Genomic DNA, 16,781 nt, shown 5'->3' on the forward strand with positions numbered 1-16,781 from the left:
TTATATCAGTGATAGTTTCATTCTATCTGGTTTATTCAGGTGAAGGATAGTTTAGATTTGATCTTGTTAGAAAAATTCGTTAAGAAAATTCAAAAAGGTGGAATCGTCCCCGCTTTTCGGGCATGGAAAATTTTCCCGGTTTCGGTTTTCGGAGTGACCACCAGCCTAGTCTCATGCCCGGATATTTGTGGGCGAGGCCCCGAGTGAGAAACCCTGCCTCGCGCATGAGGGGGCTACTTTCGCTGTCAGCTACCAGGAGTCCGCCGGTGCACGGAGGGGGCAGAGGGATCCTCGAGGGATCTCATAGGCCACTGCATGACCTTCGTGCATAAGAGCACCGCCTAAGGAAAACCCACTGGCATCAGTAACTACCTCAAAGGTTAGTTAAAGGGGATGCTATCTGAGCATACCTGGGTATAAAGATCCTATACCATCCGATTAATCCTTGGAATCCTCTGACTTCCTTTACTGTCTTGGGTTTCGACCATTCTACGACTGCTTGGTCAGGAGAAATCCCATTCTACGACTGCTTGGATCTTTGCGAGGTCAGGAGAAATCCCATCTTTTGACACTATGAATCCCAAGTATTCCACTTGGTCGACAGAGAAAGAACACTTGCTCTTCTTTGCAAAGAGTTGGTGTTTCCTTAGGATTTCCAGGACCTTGCGCACATGATCTTCATGATCTGCAGCATTCTTTGAGTATACCAAGATATCATCAAAGAAGACAAGAACAAAATCGTCTAAGTATTCTCTGAGAATATCCTCCATAAGATGATTAAACATCGCCGGGGAATTAGTCAATCCAAATGGCATGATTTTGAACTCATAATGCCCATAGCCAGTATTGAATGTTGTCTTTGGGATGTCATGCTCCTTGATTCAAATCTGGTAGTACCCGGATTTGAGATCTATCTTTGTGAACATTTGGGTCCCACTTAACCAATCCAGAAGTTCATCAATCCTAGGAATAGGATACTTATTTTTAATTGTTAATTGATTCAGTCCTCTGTAGTTAATACAAAGTCTTAACGTTCCATCTTTCTTCTTTTGAAAGAGAACGGGCGAAAGAGAACGGGCGCAACCCAAGGTGAGACACTCGGTCTAACGAATCCTGCTCTAACAGTTGTTTTAACTGCTCCTTAAGTTCTATGGCTTCAGGGACTGGCATTTTGTATGCACGCTGAGCCACTGGCTGAGCTCCGAGGGTTAACTCGATCTCATGATCTGCTTCACAAGACAGAGGCATCTCAGTCAGCTCTTCAGGAAACACATCTACACACTCACTTAACCACTCTGGTTCTTTAGCCTTGCATTTTATGTCTACTGGATTCATCTTAACGACATAAACAGCTTGCCTCTTTTTGAGCCCTTTTAATAATTTGGAAGCCTTGACTAATTGTAGCACTAGGGATCCGAAAATTCCAGTTCCTTGAACTTTATTCTCGTGAAAGTCAAGGAAAGAAATGGTTCCTTTGTGACAATGAATGTCAGCCTGATTTCTTTGGAGCCAATCCATTCCAAGGATTCCATCATAGACTCCCAAGGGTGGTAGGACTCTGAACTGGCACTCCGTTACATTCCCATCTAGGCTAAATTGAATAAGGTCTGTCTCAAGGTGTGTGAAAAGAATCTTTCCACTGGCCAATTCCACTTGCATAGGTTTCCCTGATTTTTGATTTAGGACTAATCTACGCACACATCTTGGGGAAATAAAAGAATGATTATTGCCTAAATCAATCAAAATCTTGAATTGCTTACCCTGGTACTCTGCTAGAGTTTGGAGGATTGAGAATTGTCGATTATTCTCCTAACGTTCTATCACGGCATAGATCTGACCTTTTTCTTCCTCCACTTCATCAGCTATAGTGACTTCTCTAGCAGCTGCAGTCTGAGGTGGAACTCTCTCTCTCTCTCTCTCTGGTTGTTCCAATTCTAGGAGGGAGTTCGGAGAGACTGCTTTGCATGAGGCTACAAGCTAAGCTAGCACTCTTCTGCGGTTACCTTGATTTTTGTGCGGTGGACCCTGATTGGACTGATACAAAGGAGTCTATCTGAATTATGGGTCCCTGGCTTCCTTGGCCCACAGAAGGAGATGGGTAATCCTTGAGCTGGTGCCCAAACCCCTGACATACGAAGCATCTGTTCTCGCTTCAAAGCTCTTCTCTTTGCATTCTTGAGAGAGCCGGAGTTCCTGAGAATGTACTTCGAGGGAAAGGTCTTCCTTCATTCCTGAAGCTTCTCGTCTCCAGATTCTAGTTGGGACCTTGGTGTCTCTTTGGAGGCGGAATATAAAGATTTGGTTGTGGTTTGCCCGAGTACCGAGGGAAAGAGTTCTCAGGCCCCCTAGCCGGCGATTCATGCAAAAATTAAGGTAGGCATACCACGTACACACCCAATATGAAATTGCCATTTATAACAGAATGGGCTGGCTTTAAAACAATCCTTCAATAGAAATCATAATATTACTCATCATCATCCTTCAAAATTCTAAGTCCATTTATTACAAAATGTGTCCTCTAGACTCTCCCTTGAAGACCAGCTGGCCAACCAACGAGATCAAGTATCAAAATTTGATTCACAAAAATCTTTCCTTTTAGTCTATCCAAATCTTCCTCGACGCACGCATGGGTGTCCTAGCAACTACGAGCATGTGCATCACCTGGTCAAAACCCTCTAGGATCCTCCTTAGGTGTCCTAGCACTTCACTCAAGGATCGCTTCGTCGGTCCTCGCCCATCGTATCGGAAGAGCACCATTTTAACCATACCAAGGCTGGTCAAGACCTCAGTAGGCTTTGCCGTGATGAGTGACGTCCTCGACGACTCCCCGCCAACTGTTGCAATGAACCTCCTCTTAGTAAAACACATGCCAAATGCTTCCTCTAGCATTCTAGCATAAAATAGTCCTTTAAATGAAAAACAGAGGTTCCAATGCAAGTAAAACTCCCAGTTTGAGATTGGTTCCACAAAACCCCTTTTTCCATAATTCCTAGTTTCATAATGAGAATCCTTGATCTCTCATTAGGGTAATATACCCATCATTTGACTGATTGTTCAACTAGATTCTTGGTGATTTCAGTCAAAGGAAAACTAGTTTAGTTCAATGGTAGTCTATTCTTTGTATTTAGGAACTGGAATTGGTCACGAAGATTTTGCTTGATTCAGATCGAGAGATGGACAAGTAGGTTTACTATCCATCCCTCTCGTAGTTTAACCAAATTCATTCAGTTTAGTTCTAACAAGGATTCCCTTCAGATAAACATCTAGTTTTGGGTAAATACCAATTTAGTGATTTAACCACATAAAATATCTAAAGATATTCTTTCTACTATTTAATTTCTCCATCTTAATTCCATAGGTAGAATTATGGTGGAAATTCTTCTTTTGACACTAAAAATTAATTCAAATCCTTCTTTTCTTAAATATCATAAAAATTCTTCTTTTTACTAAATACCAATATCTATTTTTTGAATAAACTTGAAATACCTCCTTTTCCCATTTAATGAGTGCAATCCAAATGTCATGGGAATTCCTCTTTTATCATAAATTAAATCTATCTAAAATTTCTCTTTAAATTAAATAAAAATATTCAATATTCCAAATATACCAAGAATTCTCTTTTTCCATTTAAATGATTGATGAATTCCAATTATGATGGGAATTCCTCTTTCATCATTTAAATTTATACATGCATAGAATAATTTTAACTAAAATTACATAAAAATATCCATTAATCCTAACATGATAAGAATTCCACTTTTTCCATTTAAATGATTGAATTCCAAATATGGTGGGAATTCCTCTTTCATCATTTAAATTTATTTATGCATAAAAATAAATTTAACTAAAATTCTTCTTTAATTATAAATAAAATATCCATTATTTTGATATTCTAATTTTTCTCTTTCTCCATTGGAATACGTGGATCTCCATTATCATGGGAATTCCTCTTTTATCATAAAAATGAAATTACTAGAAATTTCTCTTTTTCTCTAATTAACTATTTATGCATAAACATTAAAAATCTAATTTTCCATGAATATGATGAGAACTATTTATTTAACCTAGGATGACTAATCCTAGAATATGGTAGGAAGTCCTCTTTTTACATTATGCATGAAAATGATTTATGTGTTAATTTTTTCATAAATTTTGCCATAGCTTCGCTACTATTACTAATAATTTTTAATAAATTTGAAAAGCATAAGGTTTAGTAATACAATATGATAGAATAACTATCATTTGGACCAATATCCAATTTATGGATTTAATCCCTAAGTTTATCATAATTTAAGTAACATAAAAACATTAAAAAGCCATTTCTTTGGCCTCTAATTTGACTAGCATAGAGTTTACTTTTAGAATTAATAATTGCTTTATGAGAAGCATCATTTGAATATAGAATTGGTCATAGGAATGACCATTCTTTGGAGGAGAGAGAGATATGCTTTAAAAAAATATTTTAATTCAAGCATAAATGTAAACTTTATGTGATTAATCAATAAGATTCATCAGAGAGCTTCATTTACATTGAAGAACCATTCAATTGAATACTTCTCAAGCTTGAGAGGGGTGGAGAAGTGAAAAACATTTAGAAGATTAAGAAAAAAGACCATAAGTCATACTTTACCTCTTGTTTTACTTGATTCTCTAGTCTTAGGAGAGGCCCCTAACCAATCAATTGGTTAGTATGTTGAGGAAAGCTCCAAAGAAGGTTGAAGAGAGAGAAGCTCCAATCTCTCCAAATTGTAATATGCTTATTTTAGAGTAATATTAGCATGGTCTAGTTCACAGATGAGAATACAAAAGAATGAGGGTCTATTTATAGGTGAGGGAGGCCACTAATTGAGTCCAACTAAGTTCTAGAATTTTCTAGCTTCAGTTTGGCTGAATTTGGACAAGATTTGGACCAGTTTGGCTAGGAGAAATAAAAATATCTTAATATTTTTGAGTTTAAAACTCCTTCATATGTGTGAAATAGGTGCCTCCTTGAAGGCTCCCCCTTTCCTTACCAAGGTGTCAAAATGGTTGGATTACTCCAAAATATCTCATTTTTTTAGTAATATTTCATAAATTTAACTAATAAATCTTGTACTCAGTCAACTCTTCATCTTATGTGGGCATTTACTCATTTTTGGGTATTTTCTTATATTCATTGGATTTATCTCATCCCAACACTTGGATTAATCTTATTGGTCCATAGGAACCTTAATTGGACCATAATCCAAAAATTTTAAAAAATCTTGACCCTTAGGCCAAGGTCTTTTAAATCATTTTGAATTAATTCAGAAAATTTATTTTGATTTTCTGTTTCAGGGAAACATATTTTTGATATTTGTAGAATTTTTATATCCAAAATATCTCAATATTGAATTACCACTCTCTAGAAATTTTTATCTCACTAGGCAAAAATAAGGAAAAATAATATTTTCTTGTATTCAGAAATAGGGAATGATTACAAGGGATTGACGTAAAGCTTATTCATTATTCAGGCTGAGGAGGAATCTTACATTATTGGTGGCACGCTCATGTATACTCGATTGTAGTTTGGAACTGACAGAAACTCCTTCCTCCATGTGAGTTGGATTCCAAAATCTGTCAGTTGGCACTCCTTGATTTGTTGGGCATGCAGAGTTATGAGGTTCTGTGTGTGGGCGATCTCTTTTTGGAGTTGATCTTTTTCTTGCTCCAACTTGGCTTTTAAGTCAACATTTTCGTTGATCTTTTGTACAATTGTCTGGCTTAAGACGAGGTTATTACTTTCCAAGGAATGGTACCTTTGTTCTTGCTCCTCTATAGCCTTTAAGCTCTTCATGATGATGACCTCCCTGTGAGTTGACTCTTCTGCTTCAAGGTGTGCCTTTATGCTTTGCACTTGTATATTTGCATCCTTCACCTGCTTCCAGAGGGTGGCGTTCCTGTCATGTAACATGTGTGTCATTTTAGTAGGTGGCAACGCCATACTTTTTGCTCTTGTTCCCAATTTGCACTTGACTCAGCTTCCAGTTCTTTATGTGGATCATTGTGAAGGAGCTCTTCTAGGCCTTCCATTGTTTCCTAGATGAATTGTTGATAATCCATGTCTTGGAAGGAGGCTAGCTAGGGTCTTTGTCTTCCAACTCCCTTTTTTTTCTTGCACTAGAAGGCTCTGGCGTTCATTGTCTTTTACTTGACTCTGGGGGAGCCTCCAGGTCTTGTACTAGGATTGTTGCTTCTTCTACTTCTCATCCCTCCGCAGCTTGGTTTCTCATTTCTTGTTCCTCAGCTGCCTCTGTTGGTGTATCTGCTAGGCTTGAATCTTTGAGAGGAGAGAGGTCTTTAAAAATAAGTTGTGCTGGGCTTTCTGGACGGGTGAGTTGTTTGCTGGGGTTCCTGCACAGTAGGGCCAAGTATCTTTTCTTAAAGGGCCTCTTGGTACGTGCGGATTTCTGTTGCCTCTTCCAGTTGTGATTTGGCTGCTGCATCAACGAGTAAGCCTCTCATCTTTTTATCTATTTTCTTTCTTCTGTCTTTTTTGATCTTCTTTATAAGATCTTGAGTTTCCATCAATACTGCTTGCCCTTCCTCTACCTTGCCAGTTGTGTGTCTCCGGGGCTCCGGCGGCAGAAGCGACGTCGGTCTCCCGCGCGGGCCTAGAACCCACACTACGGGCCTCGCCCGCGCGGATGTCCGGACAAGAGACTAGCCCGGCGGTTCCTCCGAAACCGAGCCTAGAAAAACTCCCCTCGCCTAGAAAGCACAGGCGATTCCACCTAGGGAAAATCTTCTAACGGAAGAATTACTCTAACGAGTCAAAGTCTTAACTAGTTAAACTGATCTGATCAAACCTGAAGTCACATGGTCAGATCAAGAAGATGCTTGCACTTGGTCCATGGAATCACAGCTTTTTTCCTCTTTTACAAGGCACAGTCGTTGATCCCCTCCCACCACAGAACAAGGTCTTCTCATGATTTATTCTAATTAACGTAACTAATCGTATCTAGTTGTTTCATAGGAATCCTCCAATCCAACCTAACCCCATCTGGCCCATGTGTTAGCCAACCACCCGACTACTATATTGGTGGGATTCCTTTATAAAGATTTGGTTGTGTTTTGCCCAGGTACCGAGGAAAAGAGTTCCGAGGCCCACTAGCCGGTGTTTCATGTAAAAATTAAGGTAGGCATTCCACATACACACCCAATATGAAATTGCCATTTATAGCAGATTCAGCTAGCTTTAAAACAATCCTTCAATAGAAATCATAATATTTATGATCATCATTTTTCAAAATTTTGAGTCCCTTGTATTATAAAAAGTGTCCCTGGACTCTCCGTTGAAGACCAGCTGGCCAACCAACGAGATCCAGTATCAAAGTTTGGTTCCCAAAAATCTTTCCTTTTAGTCCATCTGAAATCTTCCTCGACGTACGCATAGGTGTCCTAGCAACCACGGGCCCGTGCATCACCTAGTCAAAACCTTCTAGGATCCTCCTTAGGTGTCCTAGCACTTCACTCAAAGACCGCTTTGTCGGTCCTCGCCCATCATACCGGAAGCACACCATTTTAATTGTACCGAGGCTGATCAAGACCTCGGCAGGCTTTGTCGCGAGCGACGTCCCTTGACGACTCCCCGCCACCAGCTGTTCCAAATGAACCTCCTCTTTGTAAAACATATGCCAAATGCTTCCTCCAACATTCTGGCATAAAACAGTCCTTTAAATGAAAAATAGAGGTTCCAATGCAAGTAAATTCCAGTTTGAGACTGGTTCCAAAAACCCCTTTTTCCATGAAAAATAGAGGTTCCAATGCAAGTAAATTCCAGTTTGAGACTGGTTCCAAAAACCTCTTTTTCCATAATTCCCAGTTTCATAATGAGGATCCTTGATCTCTCATGAGAGTAATCTACCCATTATTTTGTCTATTTGTCCAACTAAATTCTTGGTGAGTTCGGTCAAAGGAAAAACTAGTTTAGTTCCGGTAGTCTATTCTTTGTATTTAGGAACTAGAATTGGTCACTAAGTTTCAAATCGAGAGATAGACAAGTAGGGTTCCTGTCCGTCCCTCTCGTAGTCTAACCAAATTCATTCGGTTTAGTTTTAACAAGGATTCCCTTCAAATAAACATCTAGTTTTGGGTAAATATCAATTTAGTGATTTTTCCAATTAAAATATCCAAAGATATTTCTTATGCCACATAATTTCTCGACCTTAATTCGTTAGGTAGAATTATGGTTTTAACAAGGATTCCCTTCAGATAAATATCTAGTTTTCAGTAAATATCAATTTAGTGATTTTTCCAATTAAAATATCCAAAGATATTCCTTATGCCACATAATTTCTTGACCTTAATTCGTTAGGTAGAATTATGGTGGAAATTCATCTTTTGATACTAAGATTTAATTCAAATCCATCTTTTCTTAAATATCATAAAAATTCTTCTTTTGACTAAATACCAATACCTAATTTTTTGAATAAACTTAAAATCCCTCTTTTTCTCATTTTAGGAGTGCAATCCAATTATCATGGGAATTCCTCTTTTACCATAAATTAAATCTATCTGAAATTCTTCTTAAAAATTACATAAAAATATCCATTAATTCCATTAAGCTAGAATTTCCACTCTTCTCATTCAAATGATTGAATTCCAAATATGGTGGGAATTCCTCTTTCATCATTTAAACTTATCTATGCAAAAAGATAAATTTAATTAAATTTTCTCTTAAAAATTAAATAAAAATCTCCATTAATTCCTTTACACTAGAAATTCCACTTTTCTCATTTAAATGGTTGAATTCCAATTATAGTGGGAATTCCTCTTTCATCATTTAAAGTTATCTATGCAAAAAGATAAATTTAACTAAATTTTCTCTTTAAAAAATTAAATTAAAATCTTCATTAATTCTTTACACTAGAAATTCCACTTTTCTCATTTAAATGGTTGAATTCCAATCATGATGGGAATTCCTCTTTCATCATTTAAATTTATCTATGCAAAAAGATAAATTTAACTAAATTTTCTCTTAAAAAATTAAATAAAAATCTCCATTAATTCCTTTACACTAGAAATTCCACTTTTCTCATTTAAATGGTTGAATTTCAATTATGGTGGGAGTTCATCTTTCATCATTTGAATTTATCTATTCATAAAATTAAATTTAACTAATTTTTAAATAAAATACCCATTATTTAAGTATTCCAAATTTTTTTCTTTTATCATTGAAATACATGGATTTCTATTGTCATGGGAATTTCTCTTTTATCATAAAAATGAATTATTATAAATTTCTCTTTTTTCTAATTAACTATTTATGCATAAATAATAAAATTAATTTTTCCATGGTTATGATAAGAATTATTCAATTAATCTAGGATGATTAATCCTAGAATATGGTAGGAAGTCCTCTTTCAATATTATGAATGCAAATGATTTATATGTTAATTTTTCAGAAATTTTACCATAGCTCTGCTACTATTATTGATAATTTTTAATAATTTTGAAAGCATAAAGTTTTAATAATACAATATGATAGAATGACTATCATTAGGATCAATATCCAATTATGGACTTGATTTCTAAGTTTTTCATAAATTAAGTAGCATAAAAGCATTAAAAAGCCACTTCTTTGGCCTCTAATTTGACAAACATAGAAATTACTTTTAGATTTGAGAATTGAGAATAGGTCATAGGAATGACCATTATTTGGGGGAGAGAGAGATATGCTTAAAAAATATTTTAATTTAAGCATAAATGGAAACTTTATAAGATTTATCACTAAAATTCATTAGAGAGTTCTAATTGCATTAAAGAGCCATTCAATTGAATGCTTCTGAAGCTTGAGAGGGGTTGAGAAGTGAGAAACATTTTGAGATTAAGAAAAAGGACCATAAATCACACTTTACCTCTTAATTTGCTTGATTCTTTAGTCTATGGAGAGGCCCCCAACCAATCAATTGGTTTAGTATGTTGATGAAGACTCCAAGGAAGGTTGAAGAGAAAGAGAAGCTCCAATCTCTTCAATTTGTAGAAGATTTTTAGAGGATAATAGAAATTAAGCTTATCTTAGAGTAATATCGGTATAGTTTAGTTCGTTCATACAGATGAGAATACAGTTTGGCTCCCTTTTTTATTTGGTTTGATCCAAAAGAGAGGAGAGATAAAAATATCTTATTATTTTTTAGTTTAAAAATCCTCCACACACATGTGAATTAGGCGCCTCCTTGAAGGCTCCCCCTTTCCTTACCAAGGTGTCAAAAATGAATGATTACTCCAAAATATCTTTTTTTTTAGTAATATTTCTTAATTTTTAACTAATAAATCTTGTACTCAGTCGACTCTTCATCTTATGTGGGCATTTACTCATTTTTGGGTATTTTCTTTTATTCATTGGATTTATCTCATCCCAACACTTGGATTAATCTTATTGGTCCACAGGAACCTTAATTGGACCATAATCTAAAAATTTCTATAGGCTTTATTTGCATCGAGGGACATCGCTTTGCATGTTTATTCGGTAGCTTCATCTCGGATATTGTCGTATTCTGCTCCATTGGAATTATAAGCATCTTTCTTGAGCATATCATTGATGGGCATCGTACCAATGTTGTGCTTATGGGATTTCATTAGCTGGGAGTTATAAGGCATCTCTGATTAAGTCCTCTGTGATGAGGAGCTGTTCTGTGGTGCCATCAGCCTTTGTAATATTTCCTCTCTTTGTTTGCTTGTCGTATGTCTTCAGGTACTTCGCGCCGCAGAGGTCTGTGTCGATTGCGCGGGGAAGTACCTCCGCCATTCTATCGAGGCCTACTTTGTCGAGTTTGGCCTTTACTACCGCATCACTAATAAGTGGAGACACTCTTGGTTGTGGCACTGGAGAGTCACCTTCCCGTGGGGTGTGATGATTTCCTTCCGGATAAGGGTGCCCTGGAATGATTGGGTATAAGGGCCCAAGTAATTTGTCTTCAGCTTACTTGATCCTTGTTGTCGATGTGTTGGCTGGCTGGGGACCTCATAGCACTGCTTGCTTGAGTTGTGGATGGTTGCTCGTGGACTTCAGATTTTGAGACCGACATCTGTATCACGCATATACAATCAGTCGAATGACTGGTGGGTAATTGCCTCTTTCTTTTTCTATTTCTTTCTTTTTTCTTTTTTCTTTTTTCTTTTTCTTTTTTTCTTTTTTTTGGGTTAGTAATTTAGTGGGAGTAGGTTAGTTTGGATGAAGAGAATGTTAGTGTATTAGTATTTCAGTGATTAGTTACTAGATGTAAAACTGCAAGATTATGACGTGAAAACCTGAGGCATGAATATGCATACGTGAGCATTTACACGTGAAATGATATGACGTGAAATACATTCACGTGAATATGCAGACGTGAAAAACATACGCGTGAAACAGTGGGACGTGAATCACCATGACGTGATTGTGCAGAGGTGAAACGGTGGGACGTGAAACACTTGGACGTGAGACTGTGCGATGTGAAACACATCCACGTGAAATAGTGGGACGTGAATCTACAGACATGAAACCTTGGAATGTGAAACACTGTGATGTGATTATGCAGACGTGAAACTGAAGACGTGAAACACTTGGACATGAGACTATGCGACGTGAAACACATCCACGTGAAACAGTGGGACATGAATCTACAGACGTGATTGTGCAGACGTGAAACTCTGGAACGTGAAACGTTGTGATGTGATTATGCAGACATGAATCTACAGACGTGAAACTGCAAGGACTGACATGAATCTATAGAATTGGAGTTTTTCATATATTGAAAGATGACATGTTTTGATGCATGTAATTGATTCATATCAAACACAATATGATAGTCATCATTCATTCAATTGATTCATTTCAAACGCAAGAGAACATGATTTGACTCATACAATCAATTGATATCATCATAGAAAAGAGAAAAAAAGGAAAGAAAAGAAAGGAAAAAGGTTAAGCTCTCACCTCTAAAGGGCTTGGGTAGGCCGTTTGAAGTTAGGCGTAAAGATGCGTGATGAATCGAAAACAGCTCACAGATGACAAACACAGCTCTCACACGATGCAAAATGACCATGGAGAAAGAAGCAAATTTGATTTTATAACGCAGCCGTCGGACAAGGCGGCTACGTGAAGAAATCCACGTGTCATTGCATAATTGGCTGTCAAAGTTTTTACCGTTTCACGGCGTGAAACTCTTCAAACTCTTTCATGGCGTGAAACGCTAATTAATGGTTCACGAACGATTGTAGTGTGGTTCACGGCGTGAACCATTTTTCTGCAATTTCACATGGAGGAGTGCATAAGATCGAATTTTTTTTTCTTACTGTGCTCAAACACTCACACATGCATATGATGATGTATTGCTTACCTTGTCCCTTTGCTATCACCATGAAAACTAAGGATTCACCTGGGTACTTTTGGGCATTTGCTGATGTAGTCTTTTTAGCTCTATGTGGAAGCTCCTTATGTTCCTTCCACCCAACTAAACAATTTTGTTGTTGTGTCTATTATGGATGGCTTCCATTTGGAACCTCTTTGCTTCTATCTTCACATTTCTTGTTCAATTCTATAGTGAGAGTAGGTATTGTTGTTGCCTTGGTCATTCTCAATTCAGTTGGCTGAATTTTCTTTCTCCTTCACACAAGAGCAGGTGTGGTGCTGGCTCGATCGGGAAGTTGATGTTGTAAGCCATCACATCTCTTTGTTTGTTGACTCGAACCGTTTGTGGTTTTGGCCATAGACTTGGGTTTGGGTACCCATATTGCTGCATTGCCTTGATAGTAGCCTTGTGCTCGCAGTAGGTCCTTCCGGACCCATTGCTGATGACATTCATGAGGCCTCTTCAAATGCTTGGAGTTCTGCCACTTGGTAGGTTTGAAGGCCAGACTTTTGAATTGTGTTTTCCCCTCAATCCTTTCATTACTCATTGTGTCCTTTCTATCTGGTTGATCCTTAAGTTAATTCTTGAGCACCCATTTATGTGTACCCTTGTATGTTGGGTATTGTGTACACAAACTCAACTAGAATGGGTGCAGGTTCTATTTTCCAAGGTGTTGCCTTTTCATTGATTTGTTTCCCTTAGTTTGTCGAGTTCCATAATGTTATGGACATGACCTTCTCACCGATGCTCAACGATGTTGTTCTTTCTTACCATTGGATATTGCATTTGTTGGCACAGATCCAGGATCGTCCTAGGATCATCTCTTCCTCCATTGTACCTGCAGGCATCACAAACACCTTTCCGACCAAGGAATTATTACTGATGGAAATATTAACATTTAAATACTCCTCGGCCTTTGTGGTTGTCAGGTGCACACTACAAACTTGCGCATCCGTGGATTCAAGGTGTGGTTTTTCTAAGGCTACCCAAGTATCATATGAGTTTAAGTTATGGCTGGACCCTAAACATTGGGAAAAGAGGAGACTCATTTTGGGGCCTGTAAGAAATTCACGATTTTTTTATTTTTCTTCACCCAAAATCAGCAAAAATATTTAAGTAAGTACATGCAACTACAGATATGTCAGGGCCGGCCAAGAAGATTCGCCGAAAAATGCGATTTGGTGTCAGTCTGGTAGCAGGTGATTCGGACATCACCAGCGCGTCCAGAGCGGTCCAAAACCCCCAAAACGACACCGAAAGCGCTGAAAACGAGCATCCGGAGGCCCGAAAAAGCCCGAAAAGGGCCGGCCAGGAAGATTCACCGGCAAACGCGATTTGGTGTCGGCGAATCTTCCTGGCCGGCCCTTTCCGGCCAGACTGACACCAAATCGCGTTTGCCGGCGAATGCCGGCCCTTTCCGGCATTTTTCGAGCCTCCGGATGCCCGTTTTCAGCGCTTCCGGTGTCGTTTTCGGGGGTTTTGGACTGCTCCGGACGCGCCGACGATGTCCGAATCACCAAATTTTGCATTACGAATTCTGCACCAAATATGACAGTATCAATTATAATAAATGAAAAAGATATCTTCATTCAATGCAAACTCGCCGTTCTCTATCTGAATATGACTTTTATTCTTTTTTCCTCCTATTTATTATTTCCTCCAACGTTACGTTGGCCCTCCATTGATTGGTCGAGGGCTATTTTTCCTAAACCCTAAAAGGTCCCAAAATGAGTTCTGATTTTTCCTAATGTCTATTAATGCAATACTTGTTGCAACGCCCTTAGCTATTGTGAGTCCCAACTTGAGTTGTGCTGGCTCAATGTTTAGATCCCCTTTGTCTACAAGGGTTACGGATGCCATGTTGACATGTATCAGGCCTTTATGCATTTTAGCTTTGACTTGCCTAGCCTTAGCTTCTTCTTGCGCTTTTGCTGGATTTTTTCTTTTGCAAGCTGTTTCTATTGTTTTAAGAGGTGGTCCTACAAGAGCATCTCTTGGGTCAATGGTCCAAAATATTTTTTCAATTTACTCCCATTAACATAGCCTTCCATTTGGATGCCGCCAATTGTTTCTATTCGGATAGACCCCTGTGGTGTGATTTCTAATACTCGGAATGGTCCCAAGCCTCGGTATTTAAGTTTCTTTTTCCTGGCGTTTCCCACATCATACATAAGGATAAGGTCCCCCGTTTTTAGTTCTTTTTGCTTAAGGTTTTTATCAAACCAGTGTTTCCTACATAACTTTTCGACCATGAGCCCATGTGATGCTGTCAACCAGGTCTCATCCAATTTTTCCAACTTAATTAGCCTTTCAGCTAATGCATTCTCAGTTAGATGCTCCTATACGGCAATCCTTAAGCTTGGGACTAGGTATTCCATGGGCATAACTGCTTCAACACCATACGCTAGACGAAAAGGAGTATATCCAGTTGCTACCTTATATGATGTGCGGTAGGCCCAGAGAGCTGCTGTGAGCTTATGCTCCTAATCTGTTCAATTTTCTTCCAATGTTTTTGTCAAGAGAGTACACAAAATCTTGTTGGTAATTTCTGCTTGACCATTGGCTTGTGATAGTAAGGTGATGATTTTCGATGGATCACTAAGAATCCTGCAACAAGTAAATGATTAATCACCTCATTGATAAAATGTGAGCCGCGATTACTCATGAATTCTAATGGGAAGCTGAACCTTGATATGATTTGCTCATATACAAATTTTGCAATTGTTCGCGCATCAGCTTTCTTTTTTGAAGCTCTAGCTTCCGCCCACTTCGTGAAATAATCTGTGGGCCACGATTATGTATCGCGCTTGGGATGGATGTGCCGCTGGACTAATCGGCCCCACAACATCTATCCCCCATTTCTCAAATGGTTGCCTTATGATGATGGGGGTTAGCAGCATCTTGTCCTTTTGTTGTGGACTAGCGAAACGTTGACATTCCTCGCATCTTTTGACGAACTCTATGGCATCCCCGAATAACGTAGGCCACTAGAGTCCAGCTTGAAGCACTTTTCAAGCTATAACTTCTCCAGCAAAATGCCCACCTCTGCTATCCCTTAGTGAGACTCTTCCAATATGGTTACGAATTCATCCTCTCTTACGCACCATCTGAGCACATTGTGGTAGGTGGTGGTAGCTCCAAGATCAGTTTGACCTTGTTATCATCAGTGGATATACCATTCCTTGAGACAATGTGTCCCAATATCACACCATGCTTGACCCATAACTGACACTTTAAGGGGTTTAGTGATATATGATATAATTAGCAATGTTCAAACACTTTCCTCAAGCAGGCCAGATGATCTTCCCATCGCGAATGCACACATAGATCATCAATGAATACCTCCAACCACTTTTGCAGTAGTCCTTAAAAGCTATGCACATCAACCGTTGAAAGGTTGTAGGGCCATTTGTGAGACCGAATGGCATAACCATGTAAGCAAATGTCCCCCACATTGTGTTGAAGGCTGTCTTATGTTGGTCTTCTGGTGCTATGGACACTTGAGTGTACCCGAAAAACCCATCCAAGAAGTTGTACGCTTCCCTCACATCCACTCTTTCCAAAACATACATGTTCGGTATAAGGTAATGGGTAATGGTCCTTCTGAGTGGCCGCATTTACTTTTTTAAGATCAACACATACTCTCAGTTTCCCATTCTTTTTAGGCACTATCACAATTGGTGACAACCAATCCGTATGTTCGATCTCATAGATAAAGTCCCCACCAGTGAGCTTATCAATTTCCTCCTTTACAATTGTTGCATACTTAGGATTCATCTGGTATGGTTTCTACCTGGTTGGTCTCGAACCTTCCATGATTCGAATCATATGTTGTACCCGCAGGTGGTATCGCTTTCATTTCCTTGTAATTCCAGGTGAAACAATCCTTATATTCCTTAAGGAGAACAATGAGCTCCTCTTCCTTGTAATTCCAGGTGAAACAATCCTTATATTCCTTAAGGAGAACAATGAGCTCCTCTTCCTCTGCACAGAAGTCAAATCTTTAGCAATGTATACGGGCAGTTCTTCTTTCCCTGGTCCCACAATATCAACCTGCTTGACTTCTATCGGGCCATCGTATGATGCCAACAGCCCCTCCTCTTTTACCCTAGTAGCTGTCAGCCGAACCACTCTCCGATCATCCACCGTATAGTTCTTGAAATGGTCGAGTACTAAAAGCAAGTCTGGTTTATCCTCATTGTCACTTTTTGCTTTTGCCATGATCTTCTTGGCCTCACGCTCTACCTCTGCTAGGGCTTTGTTGCATTTTCGACGCCCTGCTTTTGTAAGCTTGGGTGCATCGGTTTCTTGAAGGGCGATTTTCTCTTTGTGCCTTCCTTCCAATGATATTTTACTCAAGTCCTCGCCCTAGTCCTTTGAGAATTCATCATGTACCTTAGTAGCCTCAAGGTATCTCAACCACTAGGC

General features: G+C 38.7%; 1 protein-coding gene across 1 annotated transcript in view; it reads left to right on the top strand.

Annotated features, from left to right (window-relative positions):
- The window catches only part of LOC147625998 (uncharacterized), a 101,566-nt gene extending 90,692 nt beyond the window's left edge, over positions 1-10,874 (top strand). Inside the window, exon 3 of the mRNA XM_086817772.1 lies at positions 10,715-10,874. Coding sequence (XP_086673898.1) covers positions 10,715-10,874 — 160 coding nt within the window. The remainder of the gene's footprint in view (positions 1-10,714) is intronic.
- The last annotated feature ends 5,907 nt before the right edge of the window (positions 10,875-16,781 follow it).

This window comes from Cibotium barometz, chromosome 23, assembly GCF_041138505.1.
Source record: "Cibotium barometz isolate CiBa-2024 chromosome 23, ASM4113850v1, whole genome shotgun sequence".
NCBI classification, from domain to species: Eukaryota; Viridiplantae; Streptophyta; class Polypodiopsida; order Cyatheales; family Cibotiaceae; genus Cibotium; species Cibotium barometz.